At 40.6% G+C, this 14,291-nt stretch overlaps 1 protein-coding gene across 4 annotated transcripts in view; it reads right to left on the reverse strand.

The window, feature by feature from the left end:
* Positions 1-3,250: 3,250 nt before the first annotated feature.
* The window catches only part of TBC1D30 (TBC1 domain family member 30), a 98,622-nt gene continuing 87,581 nt past the window's right edge, over positions 3,251-14,291 (reverse strand). For 2 of the 4 annotated variants that reach the window (XM_025202819.1, XM_025202818.1), the window contains 5 exons: positions 10,346-10,458; positions 9,471-9,610; positions 7,468-7,674; positions 7,192-7,248; positions 3,251-5,947 (listed from right to left, as the gene is read on the reverse strand). In XM_025202819.1, coding sequence (XP_025058604.1) covers positions 5,169-5,947; positions 7,192-7,248; positions 7,468-7,674; positions 9,471-9,610; positions 10,346-10,458 — 1,296 coding nt within the window. In that variant the 3' untranslated portion in view covers positions 3,251-5,168. The remainder of the gene's footprint in view (positions 5,948-7,191; positions 7,249-7,467; positions 7,675-9,470; positions 9,611-10,345; positions 10,459-14,291) is intronic. The other 2 variants (XM_025202821.1, XM_025202820.1) reach the window with 1 other exon arrangement.

Genomic DNA, 14,291 nt, shown 5'->3' on the forward strand with positions numbered 1-14,291 from the left:
ATACGTAGATATATGTTATTGGTACAAGAGGAGAGTACAGAGGTTTAAGGTGTGTGGTCTACTTCACTAAAAGAAGTTCAGCAACAGTGTCTGAATGGTAAGGACAGAGGCGTTTATATAAAACCCTTTGTAACAAAAAGACAGTTTAATAGGAACTCTGAAAAACCCCAAAAAGCCCCCATACTGACAACTATTGCTTCAGTCTTTCTTTTACCTTAGCATGCTCATTGTACTTTTCACTCCGGTCTGTCTCAAGCTTTTGTTTGTGCAAGTAGGAAGTGCTGCCACTGAGCCATTGTCCACTTTTTCTAATGTGCAGTACCCCATCAAAACTGGCAGCAAGCCACACTGCCACAATTCCCTCCATAAAACTATTGAGCTGGAAGACTACGCAGCAGAGTATGCATTACAAGGACAAAGTCTCACCAAAGCAGAATCAGTGAGTGTAAACCAGAGATGGAAATTAAAGGAGACGCAAAGCACTGTCCCAACACCGAGAGGACACAACTGTGTAACCATTCTGAGGGAAGAAGGGCAAGAGATACTTTCTATTTAGGCGCCCATCTGAACTATGAGGGGTCACATGCAAGATTTCCTCAAATGATCAGGGGTCAAAAAAGATAATGCAACAAGAAGCGACAAGAGAAAACTCTCCATGGACCAGGGAGAAGAGAGAGGGACGGCAACATGTTGCATAGCAGCTAGCCAGCCAACCATCTGATGAGGAATGCTGCTGGTGCATGGACTCCTTCCAGAATGGAGAGTATCAAGTTCAGGCCAGCATCTTGAGAGATCAGCTGTTGCACTAACAGTCCCAGGACTAGGGGCTGCAGGGTGCTCACTGACAGCCCAACGCCACCCACAGGGGATGGTGGATTGTCGCTGTAGCCCCCAGAATCTCTTGGGGTGGCCCACCCCAACCCCCATAGCAGGGCTGTCAGTGATCGAGTGGTAGCTTCTGGCCCTGGGAGGGGAGGTGGGGAACAGGAGGGTGGAGGTCCTACAGCCATGCTCCCCACCCCAACTGTAGGGATGAAGAGCCGTCAGTGAGTGCACTGCAGCTGTTGGAGTTTTGGGGGAGTTGAACCTCTGATCCTCACTCCCTGTGTAGCTATCATTTACCACTAAACTATCATATGCAAGTGGGAAGCACCATCGCCAGCAGCCAGATGTTTGAAAGAAAGTGATTGTGGCTGTTGTGGTTTGTATTTAGTTCAATATTATTTGAGCATGTTAGGCATGGTTGGAGCATGCCTACTGGATTTGATCTCTCAGGACTTAGGCATAGCTATGCATACTTCTGGACCCTCAGAAAGCTTAGGCAGGCATCTAGGGAACTTCCAGGTCAAAAAAGGAAAGTGCTAGTGAATTCAGACAGCTAGACAGTCACTGAGCAGAGGTGTTTTGCGCCATAGCTTTGGATATGGACACCTGAAATCTGCTCAAGTCCTATTTTAGATACTGAAGTCCTTTATTTGGACCCAGCCTTTAGTTTGGTTAAAGAAAGCATCACTATGAGGCAACCTTATGGAATATGAAAGTGTTTCATCACTACGTGCTGCACTTGGGCAGTGCTTAGGGACTTGGGTGCTGCACTTGGGCAGTAGTAACCAGCACCACACACATAAGATTGGAAACTCCCTTCTTGAGAGCACTGAGGCAGGCAGGGATCTTGGAGTCATCACTGATCCCAAGATGAACATGGGCCGACAATGCGAGGTCACGGTTGGCAGGGCTAACCGGACCCTATCGTGCATCCACAAGTGCATCTTAAGTAGGGCCAAGGAGGTGATCCTCCCCCTCTACATGACACTGGTCAGGCCACAGCTGGAGTACTGTGTCCAGTTCTGGGCACCCCGCTTCAAGAGGGATGTGGACAACATTGAGAGGGTCCAGAGGAGGGCCACCCACATGATCCGGGGACAGCGGGGCAGACCCTACAATGAGAGGCTACGGGACCTGAACCTGTTCAGCCTTCACAAGAGAAGGCTGAAGGGCGACCTTATGGCTGGCTATAAACTCACTAGGGGGGACCAGAAGGGTTGGGGGGAGACCTTGTTCCCCCTAGCGCCCCCGGGGATAACAAGAAATAACGGCCACAAGTTGTTGGAGAGTAGGTTTAGATTAGACATCCATAAGAACTACTTCACAGTCAGGGCGGCTAGGATCTGGAACCAACTTCCAAGGGAAGTGATGCTGGCTCCTACCCTGGGGGCCTTTAAGAAGAGGCTCGATGCCTACCTGGCTGGGGGCATTTAAACCCAGTTTTCCTCCTGCCCAGGGAGGGGGTCGGACTTGAAGATCTACAAGGTCCCTTCCGACCCTACTTCTATGATACGTACAATTCCTATGAATAAAGAAGAAGGGACATTAACTGAATTCTGGAGCTCCTCCATTTCCATAGAATTAATATCTTACAGTTAGGTTACTTCCACCTTGGTCCTCTCTGTGGCTGCCTCTGTACAACCAGGCCCCTACAGTTGGCAAGCCTCACACAGATATCAAGCAGCCAGAGTTGTTCAAGTGGATGCCTCCTTTCGGCACAAATCCCAGGATTCACAGAAACATGAACCATCCCTCAAAACACAGCCAGATTCCAGAGTCTTCTCTCTCAAAGTTTCCTACATCTAATCCTTGATCAGAAAGACATATTATGGAATTTCTCTACCTCTGTATCTTTCCTGAGTATTTCTCTTTGGGACAAGCTGATCTTACAATTTATGCCATTACTCTAGGGGCCAGTCAGGAGAGTTTAGGGATACAGCTGCAAAGGTTCGTTGACACACCAACTGCTGAAGCTTCCTTAGCCTGACAAAGGGTTTTTGAACCCGAAAGCTTGCTTAATAACTATTCTCCAACCATTTGGGTTGGTCTAATAAAAGATATCAAATTCACCCAAGGAACCTTGTCTGCCAAGGTTCGTTGAGTAACTGAAGAGCTGAGGTGCTCCTGATAGTGGCTACAGGAGGTACAGATGGAAATGAGGAATCTGGGTATCAAGATTCAATGCTAAATGTATTCCATTATTTTGATTATTCACAGTTTTCAGACCAAAAGGGAAAAAGTGCAGGCACCCCCAAGCATGCTTTACCAAACACAGATTAGGTATGAATTTCTAGTATCATCTTCCCTATGGGGTGTTTATTATTCTTTCAAGACTACCATTTCTACAGAGCTGATCAACTTTTTGTTATTAAATCAAATTAACGCACGCTGAAAAGGCAAACACGTGCCATCTTATTATTTGGCTTCAGAACATCCGTCCTTTTATTTTTACTAGCTCACTATACAGATGTACAGTACACTGATACCGAGTAAGAACTGGGAGTTTGATTCACAATAATAATTTTATTTTCAAGGAGGTGTATTTAACTTAAACCAAGAATGAAACCACTTCCTAATACAGTCCTTGGCTAGTGACCAAATTCTACATTTTTCTCCCATTTATTCATCCTTTTTGGTAATCACTGGTGATGACACCACTTAGCCCTGAAAAACGAGGCAGGGGCAAGCACTGATCTCCAGTTGTTTAAAATTTATAATAGACATATTTGTGTATTTGTGATACCCATACACATACAGAAAGTACAAGAACAAGATAAAATTATTCCCCAACAACAGGGCATGTCATATAGCCTATATAAATTTATGGTGTACAGTAATACCTTCTAGCACATCCTCTTTACATCATGGCACACAGTAATAAACAGACAATGATTCATTAAGGTTTACATTTTACAAAGAATTTAGGAAGAGAAAATGCTTCCTATAGTGAGCCGATTCACTGCTGCATTACTCCAGGTGCACATGAGTGTAACAGAAGTAACAAGGTGCTGAATCAGGGCCAATGTCTAATGTGCCTGAGTTAACGTTATAAAAAGTAACCTGAATGCAACCTGAAGTTAAACTATCTCTAGTTTTTTGCAGTTAATTTTTTGTTTGTATTAATATAAAGTAATCCAGTGATATCTGGCTCAAGGATTTTACAAGCTCCCAAACAAATTAACAAACAGGAAACAGAGGCATCACACTCTCAGAACTGGAGAATAAGTTGTCAGGAGCAACTGACAAAAAGGATTAGAATAGAAATAGGAATCTGGTATTTAATTTAGCCAGCGTTACTAGCACTGATTCACATATAGGCTCTCCCCATACTGCAGGCCTAATTCAGTCCATTTTAGTCAACTGGATTGGATTAATTCATTTAGAAAGATATTGTGCTGCAATTAAATAGAAAATAAGATTCTAAATCACATTCAGAAATAGGCTTAAGCTCCTCAACCACATAAAAACTTTTCAAATTTTTATCCATCAAGTTGTTTACCATTATATTTGGTTTACCAGAAAAATACAGACTGCTAGAGTCTATAGGTTCCGACTACAGATTCTGGAGTCAAGAGGTTTACCACAGTAAATGGAGAAATACATATATGTATCTAAATCCTACCATTCTGTAACTTTGCAGGTTTTATGTAGTACGAAATCAGCAAACTGAAACCTCAGGAAAGAGGTGAAGGCTTTTCTTGTTATCTTACCATAGCTGACTGGCTTCCAACTTAAACTTACAAGAAATAACAGCAACAGAGAAGACCAGCCACAGGAAGAGAAACAGTAAATGTCACTGAAGATAGAAGTACCAGTCAGCTGGTCCATTCAATTAGTGTTTCTAATCTCTCTTTGTGTTCAGTAGATGCCTTTGATTTCTAGGTTTGCCTGTGTTTTTGTTGCTTAATTGCAGCTCCTCTAGCTAGCTAATGGAACCACACTGATGAGATTTAAAGGACAGCTCTGCTCACAAAATTCTTTGTGGATGGGGGTTGTCCTTGGGGCTTTGACATAGACATGGGTGCTCTCAGAAGTTGGGAGAAGGCAGCAGACAGCTTTTAAACACAACTTCAATTTAAAAGAGTGTACTTTACACTACAAATCAATGTTTGTTTTACCACAGAACCACTAGAATCTATGTTATGTGCCACAGTACACCTTCACTAGTCCACATGATCCAGGGGCAGAGCTTTCAAGACAGCATAGTCATATGTCCATTATCTATTTGCTTTTGTCCCCGTTGCTTCATTTAAAGAATTGTACTATTTAGAAAGTCTTGCGGACATGTTCACAAATAGCAATACAATTTTTTCCGCCTGGAAATATAAAGTGCTGGTGATTCATCATCGTTTCTTCGTCCCGCTGTTGCTATTGGTGGACTTGTTAAAACTCCTGCTCATTTGTGGAAAATGTACAGTTGGGGTTCTTTCGGTTGGGCCATACAACCCTAAATTTCTGGCTGCAGTCGACTTTCGAAGAGGTTTGACACTAGGGAAAGGGCTAAAGACTTGCGATTTAGGATTGCTGGCTTGGGGAGTTTTAGCTGATGTCCCACTGTCACTGGATGAACTAGATGACTGTGACATGTGTGTTTCGCAGGACTGACCAGACACTGGCTCAACATCAGTTTTGCTGTCAGAGGCAAGTTCTAACGCCTCCAATTTTAGCTGAACTGCTAACACATTTGCATTGGTGTCCTCAGAAACTGGCTCAGCCAACTGTCCATCAGCTTGCAGAGTAGTCCTGCCATCGAGGTCACTTCCCTCTCCTTCAAAATCAGAATGTTTTGGAGTCTCCTCTTTTGCACCAGGACTGTTTGTTTTACAGCCTTCGTTCTGCTCTTCTATTAATCCAATGGTATCCCCATAGCCCAGCTGGCTTTTGGCTCTAGCTATGTGTTTGCGATGCACTCGGATATGAGTGCGCCAGGGAGAGTTGAGTTTTGTTTTAAGGTCTTCATGGGGAATGGGTGACATTTTGCCTGCTGCATGGCTTGGAATGTGAATGACTGCATTCTTGGCAGATCTGTTATTTGGTTTCATCTTCTTTCCTAGAAGAAGATGGTTTATCACTGGCGAATGATTTACCTGAGAGGGGAGAAGACTGGTAACTGGCCCTTTGTCTGAAAGAAAAAGTTAAAAACAATAAAAAGTTATGTGCTATTATAAATGTTTATCCCAGTGATCCAAGATCAAAGACAGCCTTGATACTGTTCTTTGTTGTGTTGTGAAGACTTGTAGGACTGTGCCCAGTAAAAACTGAATTCCTCTTACACTATGTTGTATCTTCAAGTATGACAAAAGCTTTCCTTTGCCTACCTTCTATTGCTAATCCACTGACTACTGTTTAAGCGAGGCACATATATAAACTGGCTACATTGTTTCTGGAATTGCAGTAGTTAAGGTGTCAGCTCATGTGACACTGGACAACTATGAAATGTAAATACAAAGATGATTTTGCTTCCTAGTGTTTAAAATTGAACATATCACTGCATATGGGTTTTTACCATTAATGGGTATATGCCCTACAAGTGAAAAACGAATGTTAATCATGGCCTCAAAAATGTACCCTTCTGTTTAATCCCTCCTTCAGTAGTGAGAGGCAATTCAGTCTCTACTTAAGGTCAGTCACACAGGCCTTTCTGTGAGCAAACAGTCAGAAGGTACGCCAATTTATTTTTAACAGATGTCTCTCCACACTGGCTGGAAACCAGGGCAAACTACCTCATTCTGCCAGAATTCCCAATTGTTCCCGAGTGACAGACACAGATTTATGGGACAGTTTATCTAAATCAAACTAGCCCCTGATCATGATTAGTAAAGTCAGAAAAGGTTGGGCAATCCTTGGAAATGAATATCTTTGGCCAGTGCTTCCATTCAAACGCTGAACTATTTCAACATAAGTCCCCGCTCCTCCAATTCATATGAATCTAGTATCTGTTAAAAGTGCTGAACAAACTGTTGTGGGGACTAAAATCTTCTATGGATAGGACTGATTTACCACCAGTAGAAGTAAAACTTCCTTGCCCTGATCCATTAATATGCTTTCACTATCTCTTGTGAAGACCCACCCTTAGCAGTGAAAAGGGACTCATTCCTCCATGTACTAAAGATCAAATCCAGCCTAGAAAGAAGAGTCAGCTTAGCTACGATTGATTCTCTGTGAAGACTTCAGTTCATTTAAATGGACATACCTCTACTAAAGTCAGTGAAATTAATCAATGTATAAAGTCTGTCCCTTGGTTTTAAAGGATTATTTTTCACTTCTTAAATGCTTAGCTATGGTCAAGTCCAAGGATGCCATGAATTATAACTTGTTAGCAAAACCAATGCAACACACCCAAGTAGCAAAGATATCTGTAAATACCATTATTCAGCTGGTCCCCGGGACCTAATAAGATCCCAGGGTCATCATCTTCATGCCCTGATGAAAGAAAAACAAAACCATCATCTTCTTATTTACAGTTTGTTTGAGTGAAATTGGACCTGCTTCATTGCTAATGTTTTGCAAGTTAATTTATTTTCTTTTGTTCTCTCCTTGTATATGATAATTTAAATATAAAAGGACATAATTTTCCTTTCTTTTCTTATAGTGAAGCTGGCTTTCAAAAGTATATTGGTAAAGCATATTCTGCTCCATTACCTGCTCTGATATACACCTGATGAACCTGCTGTTGCTGTTTCTTCTTTATTCGAGAATACTGTCTCTTTAATGCATTGATGTCAGTGGTCATACGCTCCATCATCATACTGTTAAAAGCAGCATGGTATTCACTTCGACAAGAGTCTATTGCTCCCGGACTTAGCTCGGCAATGTTACTGCAGCCCAGACTCTGTTCTTCATTGTGATCTGTACACGGTGGGATAAAATGAAAATAAAGAACAAGTATCACTTCAGACATGCTTAAGCATTAATCAAAGAAAGCTTAAGGAAATTATAAGCCAAAGTTTTGTTCTCTTATTTTAATTGTACTGTGTAATAAAAACAGTTATCATAATAAAAGTCTAAAATATTTAACACAGTTGTAGAATAAATACCTAAGTATTTAGTACAGTCCCCATAGTAAGACTCAAATTGGTAACCTTCTGGAATCACTACTCAGTTTACAAAAAATAAGAAGGTACAGACCTCTTTCTGCAATAAACCTTGTAAAGCTACAACATTGATGGTATCTATCCAAGAAGGTTTAGCATTTATGAATTCTGTATCTGTACAGGGGCCTGGACTAAATGACCCTTCCACTCGCCTCCAACCCTATGATTCTGACTTACTCAGTTATGTAAAAAAATACAGCTCAGTTAGTCACTGAAGTGGGTATTTCACATAATTAACTATTAAATAAAACTCTCAGTTGTAAAGTCATTAGAAACTGGTTACCAAACCATGATCTGTGATATATGTCACAGTCACTTGGATAGACCAGTTATTTGGTTACATGACTGTCCATCTGATGATGTGCAGCAAGAAGGGGAGGAAAAGCAGCAGCCTGAGAAGAACAAAGCAGCTCAGAGCAGCAGAAGGGGCATGTGTGGGGGAAGCTAGAGAAGCAGGTGGCTACAGAAAATGAGTGATCAAAGAGCCACTGAGCAACAGGAGCAGTGTGCATTATTTTCACAGTTGCTCTTGATGTACTGCTAAAATGGCATATCAGGGTTCAAGGGCTAATTTTTTTTCATGTCATGTTTGCTTATATTAGGCCTTATTTGCAATAACAGTGTAACATTCTGAGTAAATATCAGCTTGAAGCAGCAGGCAGAAATTTACAGTCCTCCAAAAAAGGAAAAGAGAAAACATCAAGCAGAGAGCTCTAGAACACATATCACAGCAAAACAACAGTAAGCATGATGAAATGAATCTATTAAAAACCACTGTTATGACTGCATAACTTGTAGCTATTCTATCTGTTGGCAGAGGTGAGTAAGAATCAATCAAATGTTGGTGTGACCCCTAAAAATGGGCAATGTCACTGACTACGCGACCAAGAAAAGTACAATGTAAATGACAACAAATCTTTAAGAGTGACATATCTTTAAGAAAGCTGTTTAAGAAGAATCTTCTACCAGGCATCACAAAAAGCAGACTCTAAATCATGATATTTTACATATACTATTATTGGAAGGCAAAAAAAATAAAAAAAGATAGGTTTCTAAAGTGCATTTAAATTTGCTGATAAGTTTTGGATTTGTAATGCTGAGGTAAATCAGATTCAAAAGTGGAGGGATATTTGAAAATGTATATACACTCCAAAACATCAAACTGTTGTCCACAGAATTAGACATACACAAAATAGAGTGATAAGTAATATATAGAGTGATGAGTAAATGTTTAACTAGAATCTGCAGAATTATTTTTTGTTTTTACCACTTCCAGATACCAATACCATCTAAACATATTCTAACAAAAACCAAGGTCATTGGTGTTAAATTTATCTGTCCATAAATATTATTTTTATCTGTACTGAACAAGCATTCGATACAGGTTAAGAGACAATGTATTCAAGGATTGTATGCCAAGTTATGATAGTTGCACAATGTTCTTCACCTGAAATTCACACTATGGCTTGAATAATTCCAAGGAAACTGCAGAAGATTCAAGCTTGCAAACATTTAATGCCATCATTCAAAATGAACTGATGTTGCATTTACCTTTGATTTGTTTTTGGTACTTCTGCAGCTCTGGTGCCAAGAGCCCACTGAACGGTCCAAGGCAGCCGACAGCACTGGCAATGGAATCTTCATCTTCTAGGTCATTCTCTTCATCGCTATCTCTAGTTCTGCTCAGCCTTCTGTCACACAGGAACGCATGGAAAAGAAAGCAGTTCTGAAGCATGCAACTAACTCTTCATAACAAAATAGTTTTATCCTCTTCAGATGCAGAATGGAAGATGCCAGTGCATTTGTTTATCAGCTGTATACATATAGTCTCAGTGTTGCTACATCAGAGGTCAGCAATGTTTTTGGATAGTGCGCCAAAAACACCCTCAATCTTGACTTGCAAGATGTTGGCATGCCAAGGGCGAACATCAGGGGAGCCATGAGGGGCCCAATCCTTGTAGCAGTGCAGCCCCTGCCTTTTCCCTGCCATCTGCCCTGAGGTACATGTGCACTGGCTGCCAGCAATGAGCCAGGCCAGTGCTCCGCAGACTCCCATGCAGCAACTTCCACGCTCCTGGATGCCTGCCACAGCCAGCCTGGGCTCTGAGCCCAGCACCAGGATGCTCACAGAAGGCTGCGGGGAGGCTGCAAGCAGCTGCACTGGGGTCCTCAGAGCTCCAGCCTGGCTCATTGCCAGTGGTGGGTTCACGCATACCTCAAGATGGATGGTGGGGAAGGGGCCAGGGCTGCACTGCCACAACAAAGATCGGGTCCCTTGTGCTTCCCCTGCCCTCTGCCCTGAGGCGTACGTGCCAAGCAAAATGCTGCTGTGCGCCACAGTCTGGCACACATGCCGGGGGTTGCCTACCCCTGGGCTACAGGGAATAAGAGGAATGAGAGATGTTCTGGATTGATTCTAGACTTACCCTGAAACAGAAGTTGATTTTACTGTTGCAGGAAAAGGAGTAATATTGTATGTATATTTCTCCCTTAATTCTGCCAGTTGCGGGAAAGGAAACTGGGCCATGGAATAAACAGTCTACGGAAAGAGAATACAAATTTTAAATCTTGTACATTTAAGCAATATCCGCATTGCAAATTACATCATTGCGCAGATTTTCATAGGCTTGAAGGATTAAACATTGCACCTTCACATATACACGAAGAAAGTGTGATAGGTTTACTTTCATGATGCAATCAGTATTTCCTGTAGGAAAAACAAAGAATGCTTCAATAGAAAAATACATGGTCCCGAGCAAAAGTAAACATAACAGGTAACCTGAGACGTCATGTATGCATACCTATCCGTACAACTGCTTGTGTGTCTCAAAGAAATACCCGATGTGAATGGAGGATATTTTGAAAAATTCAATCCATAAAATTATTGTTTGTGGCAAGGCTGTTTACTTTCTCTAATACAAGACTGTAAAGCTTTTTCTAGGCAGACAAGGTTCTTTGGGTGAATCTGATATCTTTTATTTAACTAAAGTTTTTTCTAAGTATTGGGTTTATTCTGTAAACCCACTCCATGCCAGCACCTAATAAATATCCAAAGCACTAATTTATATGAGAGTTACTGAATTCATAGCAGTGGAGAGTTGAAGGGCCGAAGAGAAGAGAAAGGAGAAATCAAACAAAATAGTTTGCGGGCTAAACACTCTGCAAGGGCTGTCTGGCCAGGTCTATAGCACCTCTGGGCCACACCCTAATGCAGATGTAATGTAGCTACACTGAAACCGTGCTGACCATGCACCAATAAGCTTGCTACCTCAGGTGTGCTTATTGGTACATGACCAGTTCCACTCCAAGACAATTCCCTGCTCCAGGGAATAGTGGGCAAAGAATGGGAAGCACAGCCCAGAGGCAGGGTGCCTATGCCCCGCATGTTTCTGCATTACAAACATTTATCACATAATCACAAACGTTTAAGGAAAGCATAACAGATAAATACAACAAACTATAAAATAGATCTATAATTTTTAACCCTAGGAGAACAACAAAAGATTGGAAAACAAAACTTATACAAAGTTGCCCATGGTAGTCATTTCATTTGTAAAGAAAACTCTGCCCATTAATTGCAGAGAAAAGAATTGAAGAGCTGAACAACCATATAATTCAAGGCTCATCTTTCTTTGTATTTTCTCTGTGTGCCTCAGTTACCCAAGCTTCGAAATGTCTAGGGGTGAAATTCTCTCCCTACTGAAGTTAGTAACAACCTAAGTCAACATTTTGCTACATGTACCTTTAAAAGGTTCTACTTTTAGGAAGCCATTAGCAGGTTTTCTGTAGCCTTCCAGTAATTCCCTGAGTACCCAACAAAGCACTGACTCCATCCCAAATACTATGGGGTAGACCCTCTACTGTTGTAAACTGTCACAGGCCTACTGATGTCAGTGGTGTTATGACTGTGAGGATCTGTCTTCAGTGAGGAAACCCCAGCACTCCCTTATCACAGAAACTACAGCCAGGCAGGAAGGTCTTTGGCAGAGAATATTTATCTGCATTCAGGCAAACTGTGACAAGCTATCTTACCAATGGGACAAAACACTTCTCAAAATTGTAAACAATGGTACACTGAAGTTCAGCCTGGTAGTTATAGAAGACAGGGTAGATTTGCATCTTAGACTAACTAAGTCAAAGCAGTATCCAGGTAGGGGCTGAAAGAACATAGATTTTTGAACAACCTAAAAATAATTCCACCTCCAAAGGTAAATGCTTTTTAAGGGTGACAACAGAAGATGCTTGTATTGTGAATTGACTAAAAATTAGCAGTTATAATCTTTGAGGTAACTGATCCTGTTGGATGCTGAACAAGATGCTGAACATTTTCTACTTAAAGATTTATTGATAGTGATTTGATTGGCATGCAAAGAGGGTACTATATACAACTGAAACCCAAGTTATCTAACAGGCTAGAAGTATCCTACACGTCATAAACTTAATAAAAATATTTCTACAATTAAAATAATCCAGTCAGGACTATTCAGTGTATGAAATCCAATCATGGCAACATTTAACACCTGAAATGAAAGGGACACATAATAGTGAAATAGACTTGATTGATTTTTTTTTTTAGCTCAAGCAGAGATAAAACTGATAAGTATATACTGATAAATCATTTTCTCATTAACAGTATTTGTGATACAGATGCTTATTCACATCAACACGTTATCTTTACTACAGCGCTACTGCTCATCTGTAATCACTGAATATAGCAGCATATGGTTTGTTTGTTTGTTTTTTGTTTAATGTTGTACAATTGTTCAGGACTTCCATGTCATTGAGACACTCCATCAGAAATCAGTGCCAAAAGATAAAAAAAATTCTGAATGAAAGACCAAGTGTTTTTAAAAGTGCAACTTTTACCCTTGTTAAAACCAAATGGTTTCTCAAGTCCAAGAACTTTGAAACGTCTTATTAGTTGTGACTGGAAACTTTAGTTTGCATGTTTTTCCTGTGGTATAGTCTGCAACATTCTGATTTGAAGGCAAAATGGTCTCAGTTAGGATAAAAGGAAATCAACATAGTTTCTAAATAGTCTGTTCATAAGCAAACTTTGGTGTAGGTTTAATGCACTAAAGAATATCATAAATATGGATTAAATATTGAGTCTTTCTTGACAGAAGAGAAAAAATCATGGTCAGATGCAGTGATGCAAGCAATTAGAAGCAGAAGAAACATTCATGGCTGAATTAGACAAAGGGCTGTTACACAGATGGCAGTTTTTTGCATTAAGAATTTTTATATCTTGAGGTATGTGCATGGCCCCAAGGTCAGGCGCATGCCCCCAAAAATCTCACAGCATGAAACAAAGTTTTTCCACTAGATGAAAGTATACAAAACTTCTACAGCTATGAAAGGGAAATGTTATTTGAGCCCCACTGATACTTCTCTAATCTACCAACCTAAGAAATATTATGATCAATATGTCTATCTGTTTCTATTTGATCACCTTTATACCTTCCTGCTTTTTTGTGACATTGTTCAATCCCCTTTACCCTAGAGAAGGAAATTTAGGCATGTCTGGAATCCATTTATACTCTGTTTGTCAACAGCCTTCCAGGGTAACTTATTCCATATGCTTGTTACCTACTACATGAAACAGTTATGTTTGACTTCTCCATTCACTTGTTTCCAAAGTTTTAGATACCACTTGTAACTTTCACACACATTGTGGGTCTTTTCCAGATTCTGTGCAACTTTTTCATTCAGCATCTATATTCAGTTATTCAGAGTGTGCACTTAATTACATTTTAGCTTAATTGCTCATACTTTTAGGGCCATGGAACTTCATTTTTTCATCTGCTGGACAAGAGACATATGGCAAAACCTTTCATTTACTGTGATGGAGCTGACAAGTTACATCACCTAGAGGTGGACCCTTCTTAAAGCCTCCAAATCCTTCAGAAACTGGGTGTATTGTTTGTTGTTATGATGGTGACACTTCTGGATTGTGTTAATAGCCTTGCATCATTTCATAACACCTCATTTATGACCTGTTTATAAAACCCTGGGCAATGCAATGATTATGGGTAAAAGTAAAAATCTCTCTCTAATCCACTTTTATAGGGCTTTACCAACTCTGTGTACATACTACGTAAAAAATAAGTTGCAAAAGTCTCCACGCTGTCAGAAAAGCACCATGGAGAGGGAGAGTACATGGAAAAAAACAGCAATTTTGCAAATAAGCTTACTGGTAGCACACACAATAGCACTCGCCCCACTGGTTGATGGCTTTCCTTTTTTTTTTCCTTTTTTTTTTTTTTTTTTTTTTTTTTAATTAAAAATGAGTGAAAGCTATCCAAAGAGAAAGCTAATAGGGAGAGCCTCAAAATTAAGATGATGGCAGTGTGATATATGAGCGGGGGGGGG

This window comes from Alligator sinensis, unplaced genomic scaffold (assembly GCF_000455745.1).
Source record: "Alligator sinensis unplaced genomic scaffold, ASM45574v1 scaffold65_1, whole genome shotgun sequence".
Classification (NCBI taxonomy): Eukaryota; Metazoa; Chordata; order Crocodylia; family Alligatoridae; genus Alligator; species Alligator sinensis.